Source organism: Sus scrofa, chromosome 5 (genome assembly GCF_054392235.1).
Source record: "Sus scrofa isolate SSC_HxYL_T2T_F1_AM1 chromosome 5, Sscrofa_HxYL_maternal_Yorkshire_Landrace_v2.0, whole genome shotgun sequence".
Classification (NCBI taxonomy): Eukaryota; Metazoa; Chordata; class Mammalia; order Artiodactyla; family Suidae; genus Sus; species Sus scrofa.
Genome location: NC_139387.1, coordinates 106,447,184 through 106,471,296, shown reverse-complemented (window position 1 = coordinate 106,471,296; position 24,113 = coordinate 106,447,184). Strand labels below are relative to the sequence as shown.

The 24,113-nt window shown below is 42.3% G+C and overlaps 2 protein-coding genes across 8 annotated transcripts in view; both read left to right on the top strand.

Moving 5' to 3' along the window:
* The window catches only part of METTL25 (methyltransferase like 25), a 132,461-nt gene extending 129,701 nt beyond the window's left edge, over positions 1-2,760 (top strand). For 5 of the 6 annotated variants that reach the window (XR_014804576.1, XR_002344285.2, XR_014804575.1 and 2 more), the window contains one exon: positions 158-1,361. The gene's annotated coding sequence lies outside the window, so the exon portion shown is untranslated. Of the gene's footprint in view, positions 1-157 lie in introns of all 6 variants that reach the window. The other variant, XR_014804579.1, reaches the window with a different exon arrangement.
* Positions 2,761-5,296: 2,536 nt separating this feature from the next.
* The window catches only part of LOC146403604 (uncharacterized), a 79,708-nt gene continuing 60,891 nt past the window's right edge, over positions 5,297-24,113 (top strand). Inside the window, exons 1-2 of one of the 2 annotated variants that reach the window (XM_084957692.1) lie at positions 5,297-5,356; positions 17,492-17,599. In XM_084957692.1, coding sequence (XP_084813818.1) covers positions 5,337-5,356; positions 17,492-17,599 — 128 coding nt within the window. In that variant the 5' untranslated portion in view covers positions 5,297-5,336. Of the gene's footprint in view, positions 5,357-17,491; positions 17,600-24,113 lie in introns of those variants that run through there. The other variant, XR_014804584.1, reaches the window with a different exon arrangement.

The following is a 24,113-nucleotide window of genomic DNA, read 5'->3' as shown; positions in this document are numbered from 1 at the left end:
TTTTTTCTGTATAGAGTCCCATGGAAAATATTTTTAAAAATTGTTTCCTATGGCATCCGAAAGTTCTTTAAGTAGATTTTTAGTAAGATTTCTGAACAATTTAAATACCATTTCAGATTGTCAGAATGACGAATGTTTTTTAATTATTTTATTGCAGTGATTTATCCCTCACATTTACAGAACCCCGAGCATTATTTTTGTCACTTCAGCTGAACAACCGTCATTTCTCTGTTTTGTTCTTTTCCTTATTGTATGCTCTACGCTGGAGCACTTTCAAATTTTTTAAAATGGTCTTTTATTTGTAGACCATTAGTGAATTGCATGAGCCATTATATTCAATGAAATGAGTATTGTGTGATTGAAGATTAACCAAGGGAATGGATCATGGTTCCATTAAAAGCACCAAGATATTCCTGGAAAAGCTATGAAAATATGCTTTCCCATTAAGGAACAGCACTCTTCAGCGCTGCCAGTCCCAGTAAAAACTGTCTAACATAAAGCAGACATTTCTATAGCGTACATGAGGAGGGCATTAGGCTGATCATGGCACAACTATCTGCCAGGTGGGACTCTGACTCCCAGAAGTCACTTTGTAGTTCTCCTCAGCTACGGAGATCGCAAAGCTTGCCATCCGTTCAAGGCACAGCCGTGATCTGATTAAAGTTCTGGGCCCCGTTTGGAAAGCTGTGGAATTAAAGATGATTCAACCCAAAGAGCAACTTACTGAAGCATGGGTCCCGCACTGGTGGCTTGAACTCTTATTTTGTTTGGCCCAGACAGTGTTTTCTTTGTTTGCTTTTAGTATTTGAATCAACTGTGGAACTCTTAAGCACTGGACGCTCACACGACTGAAATCTGAATTGCTCTCCTTTCCACATGTCCCTAATAAGCTGGAGCTGACTCGCGGGCCCCTGTTCCACGGGGCACGTCCTCTCCAGCTGCCCACACCCCCTACCACCCGGGATTAGTTCCTTGCCTGGTAACTACCAGTTACCATCACGCCTTGCTCGCTGCTGCCACCACGCTTTTCACCGCAGGAAAAGGAGCCGCGTTCCTGGTTCGGTGATGGTGCCAAGTGGCCCTGAGGATGTTGGAGCCTGCGACTCTGGATAAAAAGCTGAGATCGTCTTCACAGAGGAGGAGCTCCCGTCATGGCTCAGTGGTTAACAAACCCAACTAGTATCCATGAGGATGCGGGTTCGATCCCTGGCCTCGCCCCGTGGGTTAAGGATCCGGCGTTGCTGTGGCTGTGGTGTAGCCCAGTGGCTACAGCTCCGATTCGACTCCTAGCCTGGGAACCTCCATATGCCAGTGGGTGCGACCTAAAAAGCCAAAAAAAGAAATAAAATTAAAGAAAGAAACTTCACCAGAGGGTAAATGGCCCGAGACTGTGACTCTCAAGTTGGAATTGAGGTGTGAGTCCAGGCAGAGTGTTTTTTGGCCTGACATGTCCTTTACCACATCGCTTGCCATAACGGCTTCGTGCTTTCGCTGGGACCCTGCAGCTAGACTGCCTCTGTTCAGATTCCCACTCTGCCACTTACAGTAACGTGTGCTTAGGCGAGTCGCCCAGCCTCTTCCTGCGCAGTGTCCTCCGTGGTGAGAGGAGAAGGATCGTGCCTCTGTCCTAGAGTCTCTGCGGGATTCCTTCGGGTCAGCGTGGGTGAAGCCCTGCAGACAGAGCCACCGGAGGCTTAGCCGTTGCAGGTGTTTTCACTTTCTGGTCGTGCTAACAGCTAATGTACTATCTGTGGCTCATGCTGCCTCCTGATGTATAGCTCATCCTGGTCCCTGGCCTTTGCCCCCCCTCTGTGCCTCCCTGGGTCTGCACCAGCTCTAGGGGTTGGTGGTGTATTTGCATATCGAAGGAGGCAAACAATACAGTGAAGAAAATGCGTTCAGAAGTGACAGGGACCTTAGCATGTAGAGCTGGCAAACGTTTCCTACAGAAGGCCGGATGGTAAACATGTTGGCTTTGTGGCCATATGGTTTCTGTGACAACTCCTCAACTCTGCTGTTGGAGCCCAGAAGCTGCCATCAATAGGGAACGCATGGGTGTGGCTGTGTTCCAGTACCATTTTCTCTATGGACACTGGAATGGCATGTAATCTTCACATATCATGCACTATTCTTCTTTTGACTGTTTTTCAACTGTTTAAAAATGTGAAAACCATTCTTGGCTGACGGGCTGTAAAAAGCAAGAGGAAAGCCACCCTTGTCCCAGGCTTGCAAACTCCAGTGATTTCACCCAGGAATTCCACCCAGGAATTTGGGGTTGAAATGTGAAGCTATGGGGGCCCCAACTCCAAACTCCCTGAAGAAAACCCTCCTGGTGGTGGGCAGCGGAATCTTTCCTGGCAACATGGGTGTGATGCCTAGCAGGGTGGCTTTAGGAACCACACTTCAGAAACTACCCAAGGCCTCCCAGTGAGCACGGAGACGTCATGGGCCTCTGCTCAGACCTAAAGCTGACTTACAAAGGTCAGGTACAACAAGCACCACATTTGCAAAAGTGAGTGGGATCACCTGTGGCCTAATTATTTAAATTATTCCTTGCGTTCTTTTTTATTTTCAAAGTCCCCTCTCCACGGAGGTCATTACTTCTTCCCCTGGGTTGGAGGGTTGTACTATCAACTTGAAACCACCCTAAAATAACTTCCCCTTAGCGAAATCTCATCTCCTATTTTTGTCAGTGCAGGAACATGTGCCTGTTTATTGACCCCTTCTTTGTAGTGACAAAAAAAAAAAACCTGAAAATAACTTAGGTGGTTTGATGAGTGACATCTGGTGATGCTTACTTGAAATGTTATGCCACTATGTAAAGAATGTGTTTGAGCTACATGTACTGCCCTGGAGGAGGGAGGTTAATTACATACCAAAAATAACAGGAAGAGACAGTGTAACGTGTACAGTATGATCCCACTGCCATTGGAAAGGAAACACGCTGGTGACCCTGGTTACTTTAGGCAGATAAGAGTGGAGGGAGCCGTGGAGGGGGAAAGATTATTTAACCTTTTCTTTAAACATATCTTTATTGTTTGACTTTTTATGGGAAAAATTTTAAAACAGAAACATTTTTAAGTGCAAATTGAAAGCAAAACCTCTAATAACCTTCATCGTCTGCTTGGGACGGGAAATCCATTTCCCTGATAAGAAAGCGAGACCTGCTTCTGAGACTCACCCACTTGGACAAAGTGGAAGAATTTGAGTTATAATGTGAATCGGAAAACGCTTTGAGAAACCACTTTGGGAAAAAAAAATGTGACTCAGGCTGCACAATTACGCAATTATCAACTTCTTTTCCTCACTCAAATCAGCAGTTCAGGAGAGTTTTGGACGTGGAATTCCATGATATGAATCTCATCTAAAATCAGGTAGAACCCTGACTTTAAACAAATAGCTTCTTTGACTAAACAAGTCAAAAAGAACCAACCTCTTCTTCTTTTCTGGTCTTTATCTTTAATATAAAGAGTATAACTTTAACAGGCAACCTATGGTTTGTTCCATTACAGAAAGTTTCTTAGAAAGATGACCTATCTAAATAATTGCTTGTTGCATAGCTCCTGTTAAGACTTCCACTTTGTCCTGGTGTTTTTCCAGCGACAGATTTTGTAAGAATTGTGGAGAGCACTGTTACCAAATGCTCATCTAAATTATTCTGTCTCATTTGTGCACATCTGTCATTTCCATATAATTACATGTGAGCATTGGGTAACATGCTTTCTGAAATCAAGAGAGAAAAAGAGATGAGTGTAATAAATCTGTGAAGGAGGTCTGAATTAAATATACTCAGGTTCAAAGTGCAGATTTCAAGACCAAAAGGGCGTCTTTTTCTCATTGCAGTTTATCCGTTGGTTTACACACCGCTTACTGTTTATCAGGTCAGGACCTGTGCTGGTAAATGGCTGTGTTGCGTTACCACCCAGAGGGGAGCGGTTCGTCTTTTTTCCGCACTAGAAAAAAGAAGCTCAGAAAACTGAGGTAACCTGCAGTCAGGCACTAAAAAATGCCCAGGCAGAGAATGAGCTCAGATCTACACGTGCATTTAACAGTTACTATTGTCGCACAGTGCCAGGCTCTGTTCTAGGTAGTTTGTGAATATGAATGCAGCACATGCTCAAGGTAATTCCAGAGGTAGGGGCCTTTGTCCTTACCATTTACAGGTGAGTTCACCCCGCAGGAGGTTAAGTGAACGACAGGGCTGGAATTCAGACTCAGGCAGTCAGGCTCCAGGGGCCACGCTCTGAACCACCTCGCTGGAGGGACGTCTCAGCCCTAAAGGCTTTGTTGCCTGCTGCCCTGGTCTGCTTAGGAAGGCAGACAGACTGACTCCTAGGGACAGAGAGGGAGGGGGTTATGTGCTGCCGTCCACAGCAGTGGCTACATAGCATAACAGAGTTGTGTTAAGTGACTGAAAATTCCAACCCAATTCTTCCGAAAAAATGGAGAAAGAACTTACTGCATCATGCTGGGGACTGAATTTTGTCCCCCAAAGCTCATAGGTGGAAGCCCTAATATCTAATGTGCGTGTATTTGGAGAAACGCCCTATGAGGAGGTAATTAAAGTTAAGCTCACAAAGGGTAGGAGTAGTGTCCTTCCAGTAGGAGACACGGAGACATTTCTCCCTCCCGCCCCCTCCCCCTCTTGTTCTTATTCTCCCCCTCCCACCACACATACAACAGCACAGAGGCTGCATATAAACCAAGAATCCTAGCGAAACCTACTTTGCTGGCACCTTGACTTTGGACTCCCCGGCCGCCCCAACAGTCAGAAACAAATTGCTCTTGTTACAGTCACACAGTGAATGGTATTTCGTTATGCCAGCGTGAGCAGACTGAGACACATCATGGCTCTGAAAAGTCCTAGGGTTGATCTAATTCAGACCCAGATGGATTCAGGGGCTCAAGTAAGTCTCTCTTGCTCTATCCTTCTCTCACCCTCTCTCGGTTCCTCTCGCCCACTCTTGTTCTGCTTTCCTCTCAATTGACGTCCTTCTCAGCCCAGCAGCCTCTGTGTGCTCCTGCCCCTCACACCCCCCAGCCCCCCCGCCAGGCTAACGTAGTGATTCTAGACCCCTAGCTGATCCTCAGATTCTGATGCATGATCCGAGTGAAATGCCACCCTTCTAACCAAAGGGCTGCAGTTGAGCCTCACTGGACTAGCTTGGGGCGATACCGATCCCTGAACCAAGCACTGTGGATTGGCTGAGCCTGAGTTACTAGTCTCCACCTGGAGCAGGCAGCCAGGGGTCGGCCCCTTGGAACTATTGGCTGTGCGTGGAGGGCGTGGCTCCCCAGAAGGAAGTCAGGATGGCTGCACCAGGAGGAGAACGTGGATGCCAGGCCAGCAGTGCTCGTAAGTCTACCACCATGTGATTAACCTTCTCCAGGTCACCAATTCTCAGCAGAGGCTGTGCATTGAAGTGACTCGGGAGTTTGTAAGAACTAGATGCCAGAGGCTCTCCCTCAGTGATTCTGATAGATGCTTTTTTCAGAAGCCTTTCAAGGATGCAGGGACCAGGGGTTCTAATCTCAGATAATCTTTTTTTTTTTTCATTTTGTAATTTAACAACAGTAATATGCAGTCTTTTCAGGTATATGTTATTGGAAAATAACGAGAATGTGATATTGTGATTAAATCTGTGTTTGGTCTTTGTCCCTGCTTCTGGCACAGCTGCGAAAACCTTTGAATTTCCTAAGTGATAAGAGTGATAAGGGCGTCTCAGTATTCCTAACCACCCCCTTTCAGCCACAGCTGAGTTGATGTTAATAAGGTGGCTTTGGTAAGCACTTAAGGATGGTGCTGGTTGCCAGGGAACCAACCCAGTGATTAGAGGGCTGGAAATTTCAATCCCACCCACCCCCCAGAGAAGAAGAGAAGGGCTGAAGTTGGAATCAGTCACCAGTGGTCAATGATTTAATCATTCATGCATATGTAAGAAAGCCTTCATAAAAATTGAAAAGGATGGGGGTTTGAAGAGCTTTCGCGTTGGGGAACTCTTTGAGGTTTGGAGAGAATGGCACACTTGAGAGGGCATGGGGGCACCACGCCATTTCTCTGTATCTTGCCCTACACTCTCTTCTCCCTGGCTGGTCCTGAGTTATACCTTTTTATGATAAACCAATAACCTAGTGAATAAATTGTCTTTCTGAGTTCTGTGACATGGTCCTTGGAACCTCCAATTGATAGGCGGTTGGTCAGAAGAACAGGTAACAGCCTGGGCTTGCGATTGGCCTCTGAAGTAGGGGAGGGGCTTTTCTGGGCCTGAGCCCTTTATCTGGGGGATGTCGTGCGCTCCTCTAGGTAGTGTCAGAAGTGAGTCGAACTGTAGGACTTACAGCTGCTATCAGAGAACTGCTTGTTGGTGTGGAACCTCGCCCTCCAAACACACACACACTAGAATTGGTAACCGGAATTTTTAGAGACTTTCAATTCAACCAGTTTTTTTTTTTTTTTTTTATGTTGTACGTAAAATAGTCCTACTAAAATGTGGCTTTGTACAAAAAATGACATTCCTTTTCCTAAAAACTAGCAAGTAAAAGAAATAAAAATTGTCCTTTGAGGAACAAACTATAAGATAAACAATCAGTGAATAAATCAGAGTATAAATCCGCAAAGCACACTAAAAGAGCCAGAATGGACCTTAAGGCCAGCAGAAAAGCATACAATTCACTCTTATTATTTTCTTTTTTTTTTTTTTAACTTTGGGTTTACAAATGTATTTTAGCAAGCAGACAAATTTACAAGTACAGAATCAGCAAAAATAGTATCCAAACTGTAATTGGATTTATGACAAACCAATTTGGGGGCATTGCAGTTGTCGAGACTTCTGTGATGCTTTGAATCAATTAGGAAGAATAGGGTATCATCTTAAAGGTACCACGTGCTTTACTACTGTGAATTTCTCAGAGTAGCCCTTTGTTGGGGATACAGGAGAAATATGAAACGTGGTCCCTTCCTCTGAGGTCTCTAAGATCCTGTGGATGTGGCCTCTTTTTCCTCTGGAGTAACTCTTACTATTTTCTTTTTGTGCCTTATTTATTCATGGTGCTGAAGATGTTTGCTTGAGAAGGAAAAGAACGACAGTGTACTTTTCATCCAGCTTTCTCTTCTAGGTATTGATCGCTGCTAAATTTGCTAATTTTAGCTACCACTGATATCCTCTGCCTTTCTGGGTTTGGTTTTGTTTTATTGCCTGTGTGAGAAATGAACATGAAAACAAAATCTAAAGGAAACAAAAGGCAGAGAAAGAAAGAAGAGCAGAAGGAATACAGGGCGTGGGAAGGCTGTGAAACCCCATTCTGCTAATTTCCTAGCTGGGGAGGCAGCCTGGACTTCCTAAGGAAAAAACCTGAGTGACTTTCGCTTGGAATAGCAGTTGTTCAGTTTGCAGGAGGGCCTAAATGTGAACAAATATGCATATTAACAGAGGTGTGAAATCTTACTCTGAAACGGTTGGGGACAGAAACGGAAACGAGTGTTTAAGTAGCAGTAGGAAAAGAGTTGCTGTATCCTCTCAGCCAGAAACAATGGGACGTAATTCTGGCCTTACATCTGTACAGAAATAGTTTGTTCAATGAGCAAAGTTTAGCTACACTCAAAGCACCAGAAAGTCAGACAGCTGGGCTTAGAATAGGTGGGCAAAAACAAGGTCAGAGCAGAGCGAGCATCAGGCCACAAGCCAGAGTAAGGAGATCACCACTGCTCCCGCCATGGGAGTCTGGACCCTGCCCTCGGCTCCCCCAGCCCTGCTCACTGGGTGTCACTGCCCCATCGTCAGTGTAAACCGTGACTCCATAAACAGCAACACCCTCCTGTCAAGAAAGCTCATCATAACCAAATTGTATTTAAGTTATCTTTAAAATGTATAACTTTTAACATCTAATAAAAATTAAAATGCTTGTATTTGACCACCCCATAACTTCACCTTAGAGTATATGCCCTCGTGAAATACACTTGGCACACACAGGATCTCCACAACCAAGGATGTCCATTGGCAAATGAGCATCCTCTTGAATTTTTTTTTTTTTTTTTTTTTGGTCAGTGCCTTAAGTGTGCATAAAAGAATGCTTATAAACTATCAAATGGCCAAAGCTGAGGAAGAGAAAAAAATGTCTTAAAAAATCAGAGTGAATCAGAAAAGAGATTCCAAAGATCTGCAGACGCAAGGGTCACTAGGGTGGAACCCACAGAATGGAGGGTGACAAAGATGGATCGTTTTCTTCACTCTTTAATAACCAACTGCATGAGGACAGGATAAGGAGGACCTGACTTGTGGCAATATTTCCTCTTAATTCGAGAGGTTTCAGAGGGCCGTAAACCTGCTACGCATGTTATATAGTGGCTAGAGGAGCGGAGCCCTCAGGTGACCTTGAGCCTTGTGTTCAGTTGTGGAGGCGGGAGAGCAAGATGAGAAGGGCCAAGCATCGCAGGAGACAGAGCCCAAGGAGACAGTAACACCCGGGCCGAAAATAAAGAGGACGGGAAGACGTGTCTTCTCATGTTATGTGGGAGGGGAGAGAAAAGCCTGAAAGCCGGAATTTCAGCTGAACATGGCCTGCGTTCCTCCAGAGGGTGAAACACAACCAGCTGGGCGGAAATCTCATGAATGTGGGACTCTGAGGGAAGAGCAAGGCTTCTACCCCCCGTGGGTTCCTAGTGGCCCTTTAATGAGGGAGTGACCTCCTGAGGCCTGGACCTAGTGATAGCTCTCTGATACGCTGTTGGGCGAGAGATTTTAAATGTTTAAACTTCTTAATAGTCTCTTGCACTCAGTGTTTTGTTGCTTTTACTTTTCAGATAATAGGCTTTCAGAGCAAAGCAAAAAGAATACTAATAGCTTGATGAATACACTATATTCAAGCTTCTTTACCTAATTGATCTTAATCAGGAGCCACGGATTTAGTGACAAAATAACCTCATTTTTGACTCTTTCTCTCCTTTTCATCCTGCTCAGAGGGCTTTTCCCTATTTGGATAATGTCTTGGCCCAGCCTACGACTTTACAATTTATATTTAGTTAATAGTCCTACAGGCACTTCAAGTCACAAATGCAACCTAATGTCTAATCTGAAACATCTAGGAGTTCCTGCCGTGGCACAGTGGGTTAAGGATCCAGTGTTACTGCCGTTTCAGCGTAGGTCACAGCTGTGGCTCACATTCAGTCCTTGGCGCGGGAACTCCCCTATGCTGTCGGTGTAGCAAAGAATAATAATAATGATTTAAAAATCTGTTATTGTGTTCTAATCAAGTTTAACGTTGATTTAAAGTGAAAACTGCCTCCGTGACCCCATTGGTCGCTCCGCCTTTGGTTGGTTACATGCAGCGCAAAAGGGCTCAGGGAAGAGGAAGAGAAGCCAGGGGAAGTTTGGGGAGGTGGCAGCAGGTTCTCAGGAGGTCGTGGGGGTCGGGCTGATACTGACGGCCCCCCTCAGGGGAACCTTTCCGTCTCTTCGGACGCCCTCCCAGGTCCCTCCGCTTCAGCTCACTTAGCACAGGCGGGGGCCTGGTTTCCGCTGAGCCCCCTCCATCCTTGCCTCGGTCCCTGCCCCAGCCACGGAGAGTCACACGTGCCTGCCATCCCCTTTCCCTGGCAGACCGTGCACTCCAGCCGGATCCTTTTAAAGCTAACCGCAGGCTGACATCACAGCCACAATTTCTGCAGTTGGTCCCCAGGGTCTCTACTCCTTTAACGCGCTGTAGGGCAGGTGCGGTCACTTCCCAGCGTCAGCTCATGGCTTGGTTGTCATCAGTGGCTCTCACTTTCTCAGGCATGAGGTGGACAGAGTCCACGGGGCCCAGGAACTCCTATCCTACTGAGTGGTTCCACGAGGCCCATCTCACCAGGCCAGGCTTTGGAGATGGCACCACCACACCCCTCCCCCTGGAGGAAGTAAGAATTCAGCTTCTCACCTAAAAAGTCTCCTGGCAAATCCTTTCAAAATGCCAGCCCTTCTGTTTTTTTCCTCCTGATGCTCTGAGTAAATGACCCACATGTAAGGACTCATAAGCTCAATGGACTCATGTGTTTTCTTCATATTTTTTCATTTTGAGGATCTACTATGTCGGTGGCTACTATACCCTGGTGCCTTCATCAAAAATTTTAGTTAAACATTCCTGTTACACTCATTTAGACCCCTCAACAAACCCATTCAATGAAACTCAATATCCACATTTTGTGGAGGGGAAAAATCGAGGCATAGAGAGATTAAATAATTTGTCCGGACCATGCTTGTACAGTTTATAAACTGGAGACTGGATATAAATCCAGAAGCTGTCATCCACGTGTCCACTGCGCTGTTTGGGGTTAGTCAGTTTCGTCGTAAAGCAGAATCTGTCTACACGGGCCATTTTCCTTGTGGGAGCAGGGGTGGGGGGTGGGAGTTGCGGAGCGTTTGGAACCAAACCTCAATTTCTCATCATTGTGCTTCAGTCAATAGCTGCTGAAAAGCTCTCCTTTGTGGACCAGTACATCCTGATGCATGGGGACAAAGAGCAGCTGCATGTGCATATGTTTTGGCCAACTTAGTTGTTGGATTTATATGACAAAGGCTCACAATAAACATTTATTGAGCCCTTGCTAAGTGCACTTACCCAGATTCTTCCATTCCTTCCTCATCACTCAAGGGTAGTCTTTTTCCAGTTTTAGAGACGAAGAAAGAGACCCAAGGAAAAGTGCTGGGAGGCAACCTGGAAGACAGAAGACCAGCCCCCTTGTCCCTGTCCCAGCTCGCACGAGCACTCAGGAGGCTGGCCCAGGGCCACAGCTCCTTCGGGCTGTGTGTCTCCTCATCTGTCAGATGGGAAGAATGACATTTATCCTGTTTGCTTGGCAGGATCCTTGTGGGGTTAAATGAGGCAGTGGATAGGGGAGAGCTTTTAAAACTCTTGAAATCCTGTCCACATTCAGAGACTCGTTCTGGCTTTGTTATTCCCACCCCACCGAGGCAGCTGCTGTAGGTCAAGTTGCAAGGCCATCCTCTGCCGAGTGTCACGTGACAAGGACCTCAGAGATGCTGTCCCACACGCAGGGCAGGGGAGAGGCTGTGTCCTGAACACCATTTAAACAGAAGGAAAGGAAACATAATTAAAACCAAACAAAAGCCACGAAAATAGTGTCTCACTATGGCTGAGCAAGGGCCAAATAGAGAAACCTTGAGGATACTTTCATTGCTCTTGAGAACTATTATAGGGCTGGAAAATGAGAGCCAGGTGGAGGGAAAGGGAGTAAGGCCACAAAAGACTAGCAGAGAGAGAAAAGAAGCACAGACTCACAAATTTGGGGAAAGTGAGCATGACAGTACAGAAAAGTGTTTTTAAATCCGCTCAGAAACTGACCAGAGATTCTAAGATATGACTGGATGTTTGCAAAACACAACAGCTGCTGCATTCCACAGTCTAGAAGGGAAATAATGGAAACTTTCTTTTCTTTTTTCCAACAAGACATAACAAAAGCAGGGCTGATGTAATTAATGAAAAAAAGATGGCTGTTTGAAAGAGGGAGGGCGCTGAACAACAGAATGGAATGGAAATGAGGCCCACATTTAGGGACAATTCATTATTTATCTGCTGTTCTTTCTGTGCACACCAGGTCCTGCTAATATTTCTCCCTCCAGTGAGACTACCAAACCATGTTGGTTAGCAGTACAAGCATACGTAGTTAGACGCTACAATGTAAGCAGAGGGTGGCTGGAGTTATTCCTTGAATATCAATTAGCATAGTCCATCCAACTTGAAGACTCTTACAACTGAATACTTCAACTTAATGGATCTGTTTTCAAATTCCCTTTAATGGCCCTTCTGTGACCATAATATCTGCTTTTCCAGACATCCTAAGTAGAAACCATTATGGACAATGTATGTAAAATCCCCCAAGGAGAGCATATGGAGGAGAGACTGTAGATTGCCAAATTTAGCAGCTCTGGAGAGAGTGTTTTTGAATTAAACTTGAGTCCATAGGGATTACAGTTCATTTATGACTGGCAAAACATATCTTCCCAATGCTGAAAGATAAATCCCACTGATACACATGTGGATTTCACAAGTGGTTCTCAAAAACTATAAGACCAAAAAAAAAAAAAAAATCCTTCCCTCAAAATGCAGAAGTTCTATAATATTTTGGTATTATAATAAATCGCATGTTATTTTGACCGTATTCTTACTGTCAAGTCGGGGATTGCGTGAGTGCTGTGCCAACTCTGACCTGAGCCAATTCCGTTCAGAAATGTCATCGCTGAGATGTTAAGGTGAGATGTTTTGAAGAACCGAAGGATGGGCAAGGTCGTGACTGGAGTCAGTCTTTGGTCTTTTAAAATAAGTAAAATTTCAAAAGTTTGGGAAGTGGGAAACCAGAGCATGGTCAATTTTTTTCTTTTGCCAAATAAGATCAGTTTTAATTTTATTTTTATTAATCTTAATTTTGTTCCATTATCCTCTTTTTCATAAGCAAAGATAATTGATAGCACAGAGTTTAAAGTGCAGTTCTGTAATGTACTTACCTTCGTGAAAAATCGTCTTGGTTTTTCTTGGTTCTGATGTTTTCATGGTGACCCAGGGAAAATAGTGTGGCAAACCAGAGCTGGTCTGCGGACACACATGGAAAACCACTAGCCTGATTCAGTTCATTATCGTGTCAGTTCTCTACCCCAAGCAACCATTAAGATCTTATTCAGAAACTTCCAACATCTAACTAGAAAGCAAACTCCTGTAATTTAGGACAAAGTGATTAAATTTTCTAGCGAATGCTTGCATTTATTGGAGAGTGGTGTCTTATTCTGTACCCATTCAGTAAATTCCTTGGAATACAATTTCTTTATTTTTTAATTTCCATTTTTAAGGACCTGATATAGCTAGGATTTTACCCATTTTTGAAGAGTTTCTAGCAAAAACTATCATCTTGTCTTGAAATAGTAGTAAACCTCTAACTTAAATGCACACATTCTTCTTATTTTTAGCTTTCCTTTTTTCATCCTGAATAAGAAAGCTCTTTTAATACTTTTTTTACAGGTTAAATAAAACCATGAACTCCCAAGAAACTAGTAAGATTGCTTGCATTTTGGCATTATCTTGTGTTTGTATTGGATATCTAAGAATAAATGCTCCTATGAGCGGAGAATTTAAGAAGCCTTGTTTTTCAGTGATTTTTGATGTTGCGATTTTTCAAAATGGGATTTGGCCTAGTATTTTAAAAAGAACTTAAATTTATTAATGCTGGTGGAGCAGCTTTCCGCTGGAAGCGAAGACAAATCCAAAACTCAGGTCTTACACTGGACCTAACTTTGAAAACCTTGATTTGGGATACTTATATTCAAGCACTCTGAGTTCTTTTCCCTACGTGTTTGAAAATTAACATGAGCACCCTGACACTTTTAGGGAGAGAAGTGGTTAAATCTTCCCTCGGGAAGCACCCATGAGCAATCTTCTTGAGTATTAAGATCTTAAGGGCCAAGGAAGGAGAGGGTATTTTTTTTTTTCCTCCTTACCCTGTTCCTCTAAAAGCCAATGTATGCTTAAATTCCATCCATACAAACTAAGACTAAAAGCTAAAACTAAGTGATCCACACACCAAAAATATCCCCCCCCCCATTAATTAATGGCAAATTAATCTGAATCCTGGAAAGCAGGACTAGGGAGGGGAAATGCTGTAAAGAGACTTTTACATTTTTACGTTTTACATTTACACTTTTACATTTTTACTGGTATCAAGTTCATAAGTGATTTCTTTTTTTTTCAACAACTTGTCTTCCTTTTGTAGTAATTAAAAATCTATCGAGTCGTATTTGAAATTTGAAATATGTATTGTACTGATTCTATAGCAGCTATGCCTTCATTCTCAGAAATAAGTGAAACACCGGTGGGAGGTAGGGGTCGAAACCCAAAATATATATCTTGAACTAAAGAAATTATTGAATATAGAATTTGAAGCTACATTAAAGCCAGAGTATCTCTGTTATTTTTCTTAAACATGTATTTCTTAATTCATGCTTTACCTTAGGCTGTCTGCTCAAGTTGTCATTTTTGGCTATATTATCTGAGAACCAGTAGAGGTCGCTATCTACCACGTTCTAGCGTTTGAGGGGGCAGAAAAAACAAAGTTTAGTTAGTAAAATGCACGAAGGGGTCAGAAGTTTTCAATAGGAAACTTTCCTCTTGGAAGCTTTGCATAATTGAATCAATGTTCAAGTTGGAGAAAAAAAGTATAAATAAAAATAATGGATACAAGATGTTATAGAACTACAAAAAAACACACAAAATTTCTTAGAAATTACATTAAAAATTCTTCTAGTTGACTTAGTTAATACAAATCCTCTCTGTCAAAATGTTGGGACAAAAACCTCAAAAATTTATCAGATCCTAAAGTGGTAAAATACATATATTTGTAAAATGGCTTTGTGGTTTCTTTCTGCCACTACGTTTGGAACTCTTAAAAATCTCAAATGTTTTTTTTTTTTTTTTGCCCCAACATATTCTGTAACTTTCGTTCTATACATTGTATTTTTGTTAAATGTTAAATTTCTCAATAACAATAATATTACCCTGTCTTAGACTTAGTGTAACTAGCAATTATCACAGTTTACAAAGAGTGTTGAAGCTTGATATATGATTACTGCTGTTGGGTTTCCCGAAGATATTTTATTTTCTTTAAAAGACGTGATTGCTGGAGTTCCCATTGTGGTTCAGTGGAAACGAATATGACTAGGAACCATGAGGTTGCAGGTTCGATCCCTGGCCTCACTCAGTGGGTTAAGGATCTGGTGTTGTCATTGCTTTGAATTGTGGTGTGGGTTGCAGATGAGGCTTGGATCCAGTGTTGCTGTGGCTCTGGTGTAAGCCAGCAGTTGTAGCTCTAACTGGACCCCTAGCCTGGGAACCTCCATATGCCATGGGTGTGGCCCTAAAAAGCAGAAGAAAAAAAACAAAAAAACAAAAACAAACAAAAAAAACATGATTACTTTGTGAAGAAAAGACATTGTTTAGAGGTAGAATGTATAGATATCCTGAAATAATGAAAGATCACCCCTTTAGAGTAGAGAAGAAGGCTAAGCTGGGTGATTCTAGAATGGGCAAATGGGCAATGTGTGGGGATATGCAACTCAAACTAAGGAAACATTTTCCTATATGCAGAATTATCTCCAAGAGAAATGGTTGCTACAGAAGTTAGTAAGCTTACCATCATTAGAATTACTCAAATAGATTAGATATTCATTTGGTAGGAGTATGTTAGAGAAAATTTAAATTGTCAGGTTTGAGTGAGAAGCTGTATTTTAATTTTTTTAAAAAATCAATATTAAAATTGTGTAATATCAGGATAATGCCAGCTGATGTGACAAATAAATCTAAAAATGTTAGTGGCTTAACACACCAATTTCTTTCAAACTCATGTCCTGGTCCAGTGCTGTCTATTGATGGTTGGCAGTCAACTTTCCTCTCTATGGAGATTCAGAGACTCAGCCTCTGTCTGTGTTGTGGCATCATCATCTCCTAGAGCCTTGAATTACTTTGTTTCCAGCCAGGGAAAAAGGGGGGGGGGAGAACAGAGAAGGTACCCCTACTTCTTTACTGTCTTATCCTGGAAATGCAACAGTTGCTTCCACTCATATTACATTGGTGAGAGTGAGTCACAGAATTCCATGTAGGTTTAGGCAGAAAGGGAAGCAGAAGCTAGATGCAGTTTCCTGTCTATTCCACCTTCCATCCCTCTGACCACTAAACATCTGTGAATACCCTTCTTCTCACACATGAAACAAAGTCATTACCTCTTTAAGGAAGTCGACACAGAGTTAGTTAACTTCAGTAACTTCATCTCACTTGAAGTCTAGAAAATCTCAGAGATGTATACTCTTTTCCAGCGGGTATGGATGTGACTTTTCATCATCCAGTGTCTTCACTTGTTTCCTAAAATAGACGGCATCATTGGCCCAAATCTTGACGACTCCTTGCAAATGTGTCCTTTGCCATGTAACTTTATGGTGTCCATTCACTGTGGATGAAATGTCGTGTCCTCTCTTTGACGCTGAGCTCAGCCACGTGACTTGCTTTAACGGGTGGGATGGTGGCAGGCAAGTTGTAAGCAGAAGTTTGCCCTCTGCCGTTAACATGAGAACTTGCTCATGGCTAATCCACCCAAAGATGAGACACATGGAGCAGAACCAGTTGCCCCAGTCAGGGCAGCCTAGATTAATTGATAGCAAGCCAAGCTTCAGATACATGAGTGAGCTCGACCAAGACAGAGACCCCTGGCTGATGCTTAGCTGATCCTGGACACATGGGCAATCAACATTTAATGCTCTATGACACTTAGGTTGTTGTAATGGTTTATCGTGTAGTCTTACGGTAATAGATAACTGATACCTTTCCTAAAATAGACTTTCAACACTTAGTGAACAAAAACTTAACTTTTTTTTTTTTCTGTTTGTATTGTGGATAATATCTGTGCTTTTCCAAACTGGAATTTATGAATTTTTATTGAACTCAATTTAATATAATGCAAGATTTAACTAGAGAATATGCTTTAAATAATGTCAAACATAATCATACATCAGTTTTTATGTAGTTATAGCACTTTTAACTTTTCAAATCACTTTCAGATCTCCTTTCATTTGATTTTCATAGCAACCCCAATGGAAGGTAAAACAGATATTAATTCTATATTACTAGCAAATCTCAGTCACTGAATGACCTGCTCGAATGACAGAACAAAATCAAACACACTGAAATCTTTATCTCCTGGCTCCCAAAATTGTTGCCGAATAGGCCTCATTAGAGAATTAAGGACACAAATAATTTTTTCATTGCTGTTCTCTAATCATGGCATTCTTACCTCATTAGTGGATGTTTTCAAGGGTAAGCTTTCTTCCCTCAGAAATCTCTGATTCTAGCTTATGCCTTTTCTCTCTAATGGGATGCTTACACCAGTATTTCCTGCACCAGTTAGTGTTGCTGAAGAACTAACTGATCAGTACATAAGAATTGGATACAAAAGAATTTTGACCTAGAGCAGAGTTTCTCAACTCAGCCCCATGGACATTGTGCTATAGAAAACTGGGTTATAGAAAACTTAGCAGAGTCCCCGCCCTGTACCTAGAATATGCCAGTAACATTCTCCAAGTTGTGATAACCAAAAATACCTCCAGATACTGCCAAGTATCCTGCTTCCCCCATAGAGGAACATGGGACTACAGATTAAATGCAACCAGGACTTGACAAGAGTATCAGATTCCTTGAACATGAGAGCTGACATCGAAGGAATAAGTTTGTACAACCTTTTCATTTTTATAAAGGAAGTAACTACACCCAAGGGTTATTATGTAAGGCCACATGGCTGGTTAATGCCATGTCTCTTGACACACAATTAAATCATTTCACGTAGTGTGTATCTGCTCCCCATTACTCTGCAAGGGCAGTCCTGGGATTTTTGAGTGGCCCTTTCTACTTCTAACTCCTGTTCTGGGTCCAGTTAATGACTTAACTATCCTTCCTTTGCGTTTCTAAGTGAGCTGCATCTGACCCGGGGAAGTTATCTTCGCAGCGGACTTCTTTGCTTCTGCATCTCGTACACACACTTGACCACGTTTGCCGTTCTTCCCGAGGCCAGACTCAGGTACCAGTCTTTCTATGGGTGTTTTGGTCTCTTCATTTCCATCTGTGTTTTTAGGTCCAACTCTCGAGCTATTCCCAAGACACCAATTTCTTTGTCCCTAGATATTAACTTCTTTTTATCCTTTTCATTCTTTAAGCCTTCTTTGAAAACACCCTCTACAATTCCATACTTCTAGACCCTTGTGTACCAACTGTCTCAAGGCAAGAACTCCTCCAGCCAACAGCCCATTTTCAACAACACAGAATCTGTACATCTCCTTTTCGTTACTGTCACCCTCTCAAATCTTAATCACATATTCATGAGGCATCTTTTCACCTTAAAAGACAAAAGATCAATTTTGTCTTTGGGAGTTCCCGTCGTGGCGTAGTGGTTAACGAATCCGACTAGGAACCATGAGGTAGCAGGTTTGATCCCTGCCCTTGTTCAGTGGGTTAAGGATCTGGCATTGCCGTGAGCTGTGGTGTAGGTCCCAGACGTGACTCAGATCCCGTGTTTCTGTGGCTCTGGTGTAGGCCGGTGGCTACAGCTCCAATTCGACCCCTCGCCTGGGAACCTCCATATGCCGCGGGAGCGGCCCAAGAAATGGCAAAAAAAAAAAAAAAAAAAGACAAAAAAAAATTTTGTCTTTGGACTTCCCCATGGTTCTCTTTTTGAAACACCTGTATGTTCTATTCAACCTAGTAATCTTTTCCCCTTCCTCCTCACCTGGAGTCGCCCCTCTTTTTCCGCATTGCTTTGGAACACATGGGTATTTTTCAGTCCTGTCCCTTCTTTGAAACATGTAAGTGAGCAAAACAAAGTAGCTCTCTGTCAAATGTGGATTCATAAATTCAGTCCTTTGGGAATGCTGCTTTATAAAATGGGTGGAAAATAATTATTTGATAAGGGCACTAAACTACAATGAAAAGTCTGTAATTCAAAAGCTTGCTATCGTAGTATTCAAAGAGAAGAATATCATCCATTTGTATTCAGGAAATTGACTCCTTTCATTATAGCCTATCCAGAATATAATCTGGTTTCAAATGATTCTGTATTAACCAGTTTTTTAAAAAATTGTTATAATGTGGAGTAAAGAGAAAGAATAGCATTCCATAGAGACTCTGGTGAAAGAAACTTAGAAACTGTATACACTTATCAAATCCTTTGGGAGTAATTACTTACTTGCTTTTAAAATTGTCTTTTTTTTTTTTTTTTTTTTTTTTTTTTTTGTCTTTTTGCTATTTCTTGGGCCACTCCCGCGGCATATGGAGGTTCCCTGGCTAGGGGTCGAATCGAAGCTGTAGCCACCGGCCCACGCCAGAGCCACAGCAACGCGGGATCCGAGCCGCGTCTGCAACCTACACCACAGCTCACAGCAATGCCGGATTGTTAACCCACTGAGCAAGGGCAGGGACCGAACCTGCAACCTCATGGCTCCTAGTCGGATTCGTTAACCACTGCGCCACGACGGGAACTCCTAAAATTGCCTTGATTGGTTTAAGGAAAAGATGAAGGTAGAGATTTGGGAAAGGAGGAGACTCCAGGTTCTCTGCCGAGATTTTAGTTGGACAAATAAAAACAGAAAAGATTCATAAGCGAGGATGCAATTTGATTCTGATATAGATACAGATGCTGAGCAGATTTTGCTCCAAAAAGAACCTAAAAAAGAAGCTGAGTCCAAGATCTATACAAATAAAGCAGAAGTATCTGGGTATGCAGACTTCTGAAGGTCCCCTTGGTGTGAAATATATATTAATAAATACCACCTAGAAAACATAAAGTGTTAATTTTCAGCTCTGATTTCAAGCTGTAGACTTCATCTATATGTTTGTTTGCTTTGTTTTTGATTTCAAGAAAAGTAATTTCCAGGCTTGTGGGGATACTTTTGGCCTGTTGTCTGGGTAGGAAAGAAACAGATTTTTATACTTATCATATAAGTACATAATTTTTAAGGAAATCTTTTTAAAAATGTGCTCACAGCTTGTGTTTTTAAGATACCTACTCATGAGTATTTTAAGTGGAGATTGTACCTGCAAGCCACAAAGTGTAGCAGAAAGTTGCTGATGATCTAAGGAATTTAGGCTGTGGTTTTGTGTTTGTACATGCAAGTTGGTTTTGTAAAATGTAGTTATTCTGGTTTGCATCTGTTCTTCTTAATGCTTCATGAAAAGCTGATGGTCAAGTGGCATAATCCAATTCTCATTTTTTATTTACTTGTGAGTATGGGCAAGAGGAAACATGGACCAACCAGAGGAGGCCTCTGAGTCCTCCCTTTCGGGTGGGGTGGCTGTTTGACTGCAGGAGGGCACACCAGTTGCCCATTGCCACAATGCTGCTGCATGAAAAACAAACACAACACCTCAGAGAAACATTGTATTTTTTCTTAGGAATACACAAGGAACATTAATATTTTTCTTTGAGTATAGGGCTTGGCTGATATACTGCAGATCTTGGTTGGGCAAGGCCAGCTGAATTGGTCTTGCCCTGCCTCTGCCACCAGCTGGAAGACCAGCAGGGCTGGCTATTCTGGGATGGGCTCAGCAGACACAACTATGCACCCCTCCAAGACTTTCTTCCTTCTCTGTAGTAAGCTGGCAGGACTTGTTCTCACCATGGTAGCAAGAATCCAAGAGAGCAAGCAGAAGGGTTCAAGGTGCCTCGAGGCCTAGGCTCAGAACTGGAGTTATTTTGCTTATGCCAACATCTTTTGCCCAACATGTTTATGACGAAAGCAAATCATAAGACTAGCCCAGAGACAAGGCTGGGAGACAGACTCTCGGCCTTAATGGAAAAAACTGGAAAGTCACATCGCCAACAAGTTGGACATAGAGAGAGGTTGAAATTGTGACATTTTTGCAAGAAATCCACCACATAGGGCAACAACCCCAAGAGAAATGGAAACCGGGGTGGGATGGGGGGGCATGTGTCCTAAAGCTTTATTTCCCATAGCAAGCACCCAGCTTTTATGTAGATTGTGTTTTTATTAACAGGTGTATGATGCTATCTCCTTTTTAGCAGCATCACTGCTGATGTGATTTTATATTTTGCTAAAGCACAGTGGGAAAATCAGATAAACCAGTTCATGTTTTTGGTATATGTTCGTAATTCAGAACTTCATTTATCTAAGCAAATGTCTCTGCTCTCACTAACCTAATATTGTGAAATCTTTTCTTCAGTGTGTTCTGTGGACATGAAAGTGAGGGCTTTTTTTTCCCTTTTCTTTAAGCTTTCCATGGGTATCGTGATTTGTGTCTCTCTTACACTTATTTGTGTATCTATACCTCCACTATTACTAATTCTCCCTAGTGTTGACATGTCTCTTTCTTTTTCTTCCTTCCCTTAAGCATACACCTCTCCTCCTTAAAATAGCAGCCCTTTGATTTTTCTATGGGGAATTAGCCCTTTTCCTTTTCATGGAGACTGCTGATGGTTCTCGAGATAGAGGGACAGACCTCAAACTCGGCCCCTGGCCCCTCTGCCCAGGAATTTTAATGCTTGGTTCCTTGGCATCGCCTTTAATTCTATGAATTACTTCAGCTTTCCAAGAAATTTCCTTTTGCAGGTTATCTGAACACGTTTTCTGTTCCTGACAGAGAATACTGAAATAGGCATCCCTCAAATTTTACTGCATGTGCACTTTTCCTCACAGACAAAAATTGACAGAGTGTATTACTGTCCCTCCAAGATCTTATTTAGGGAGTATAACCTAGATATTTTACCTAAAAAAAAAAACATTTGGATGAATGTGCAGCCATGGCGGGCACTGGGGTGACAGGGGTGGGGATCATTGTGGAACAGAGCATCTGTTTGTGTTTGTTGACAGTAAAATGGATCTAGAGATAGTAGGAAGGGAGGGGTAATCTTTGAAGCTAGACAGATCAGAGTTCTAATTACAGGTTAGCTACCGACTCGATTACCATCACCGTCTTGGTGAAGGTAAAGCATTTAGTTTCTTAACCATCAAAATGTGACTCATTAGATGGGATCATGGTAATCCCAGTGAAAATTAGAAATAATGTATAAAGCGGCTTGCCACACTGTAGCTGCTCAGTAACCTATACGTATTAGTATTAAGCATATACGTGGTGAAGAATTCACTCTACCCTAAGAGCAGTCTGGCCTTTGTCCCTGCTCCTGGGAGGCAAACTCTAGACCCTTGTAGTTTCTCATGCAACAGGAGCATCTTTGTTATTCCTGATGTGTCCCCCAGACCATATCTGATACTTTATGGTGACGAGGTGACCACGGATGGGTTCCTGGATCACTTATGTTAGCAAGATGACTCAAGATAGAGGCCGGTCACACTCAGGCACCAAGCCTAGGGTTCAGAGGATGGAGGCTTTGAGCCATGGGTTATCAGCCTGAACTCCTAGGAGGAGAAAGGAGTAGACATTGGGTATGACCACATGGGCAACACTTCAATCATACCTGCATAATAAAGTCAGTAAAAATCTGGAAACCAAGGCTCTGATGAGCTTCCTGGGTTGGCAGTACTTCATGCACCTGTTGCTACTAATGCCAGAAGAGTAAGGTGTCCTGGAGAAGCTCTGCATTTGAAGCCCTTCCCAGTCCCATTCAGCTCTTTGCGTCTCTTCCTTTAGCTGGTTTTGAATTGGATCCTTTGGCTATAATAAAACTATAATCACAAGGATAACCTTTTCCTAAATTCAGTGAATCATTCTAGTGAATCAAGGAAACTGATGATAGATTTGGGAAATTCCCAAACTTGAAATTGGCGTCAAGTCTTGGAGCAGTTTGGTAGTCTGGAAGATTTTGTCTGTAACCTTGAGTTTGGCTAATTCAGAATAGCATATTGTACTCACCTAAGTAAAATGGATATTACCTCTTGAAACTGAGACAGAAAATCTTGTTTTTCTTTCTAGGCAGCTGGGAATAATAATTGGAAATTAATTGTATTTAAATTATGCAAATACAAGTATTACTCTTATAATTTAGTGCATATATTATATGTTGTCATTTTATTTTGACAAATTAAAAAAAAAAACATTTTTAAGGACATTTATATGTTCACGTGTAATCTCCCAAGACCCTGTCCTTCGTAATGTCTTATATTCTTAAATCTGTTAATGGTACCAAAGGGACTTTAAAAAATACAATCCTTACATTTGGGGAAAGGCATCTTTTCTGGTCTTAGACTGCTGAGCAGAATAGAATCTTTCTGAAAGTTACCTATAATTATATTGATCACCATTTAAAGAGTCCTTGCCATATGGCTGACACTATGCTCAGTATTTTGTATGTACACATTCTAATTTTCATAACCAATCTGGAAGGTATTTATTATCAATCTCTTTTTATAGATGTCAATTTTTTTTTCATCTTTTTCAGGGCCATGCCCCCAGCATATGGAAGTTCCCAGGATAGGGGTTGAGTTGGAGCTGTAACCACTGGCCTACACCGCAGCCACAGCAATGCCAGATCTGAGCAGCATTTGCAACCTACACCCCAGCTCACGGCAGCGCTAGATCCTTAACCTACTGAGCGAGGACAGGGATCAAACCCAAGTTCTCATAGGTACTGGTCGGGTTCATTACTGTTGAGCTACAATGGGGACTCCCTGCAGATGTCAAACATAAGAGAGACCTTTATAAAAACTTGTCGATCAAGTGAAGCCATTTAGTAGATTCACTGCAGTAAACAAGAAAACCATAGTCTTAGTACCATCTTAAAAGCGTAAGAAAGGATATTTACAGGATTTGGAGGCTGAGATTAAGTGGTTTAACGTGATATTTCCTTGAAGGAAATTTATTGGAATTGGGCAAAGTTTGTGACATAATAGTCCAAAATTAAAGGACACAAGAAGATGAAGGTTTTAGAGGAATCTCAATGGTAATGCTCTCTAATAAGTTGTTTTCTCGGATGAGGGATCTATTGTTCTGATAGAAGAACTGTTGGCCAGAATAGCAAACTCCTTGCCCAAAAACTAGTTTGCCAGAATTTCCTAAGGCAAAATGTGAAATTATGCATTAGTTTATATTCTTATCTTCCTAGAAAATAACTACTTAAAATAAATAGGTAAGTCATATTGACAGTATCGATTTTCAAAAATGAGGAAATTTAGTATTTTTCCACAGACTCTACCCAGAACTTGATAGGACCAACATCATGGTTTATTCCACAGCACTAGGCTTCCTCCCCCCAAATATCTTTATATATCCCTGAAAATAAGACTGCACGTAGCCACATAGCTTCACCAGCAAGGCGAAAAATGATTGAAGAAGACAATTTAGGGGATTCAAACTTTGTTTAATAGTTCATGTAGTGGACAGTCTCTATTTGGAAAACCGTGAAGCAGGGAGAAAGTTGTAAGCTTTAAAAGAGGAAAGAATAAGGAGTTCCTATTGTGGCTCAGTGGTTAATGAATCTGACTAGGAACGATGAGGTAGCAGGTTTGATCCCTGGCCTTGCTCAGCGGGTTAAGGATCCGGCATTGCCATGAGCTGTGGTGTAGGTCAAAGACAGGGCTGGGATCCAGCATTGCTGTGGCTCTGGTGTAGGCCCGTGGCTACAGGTC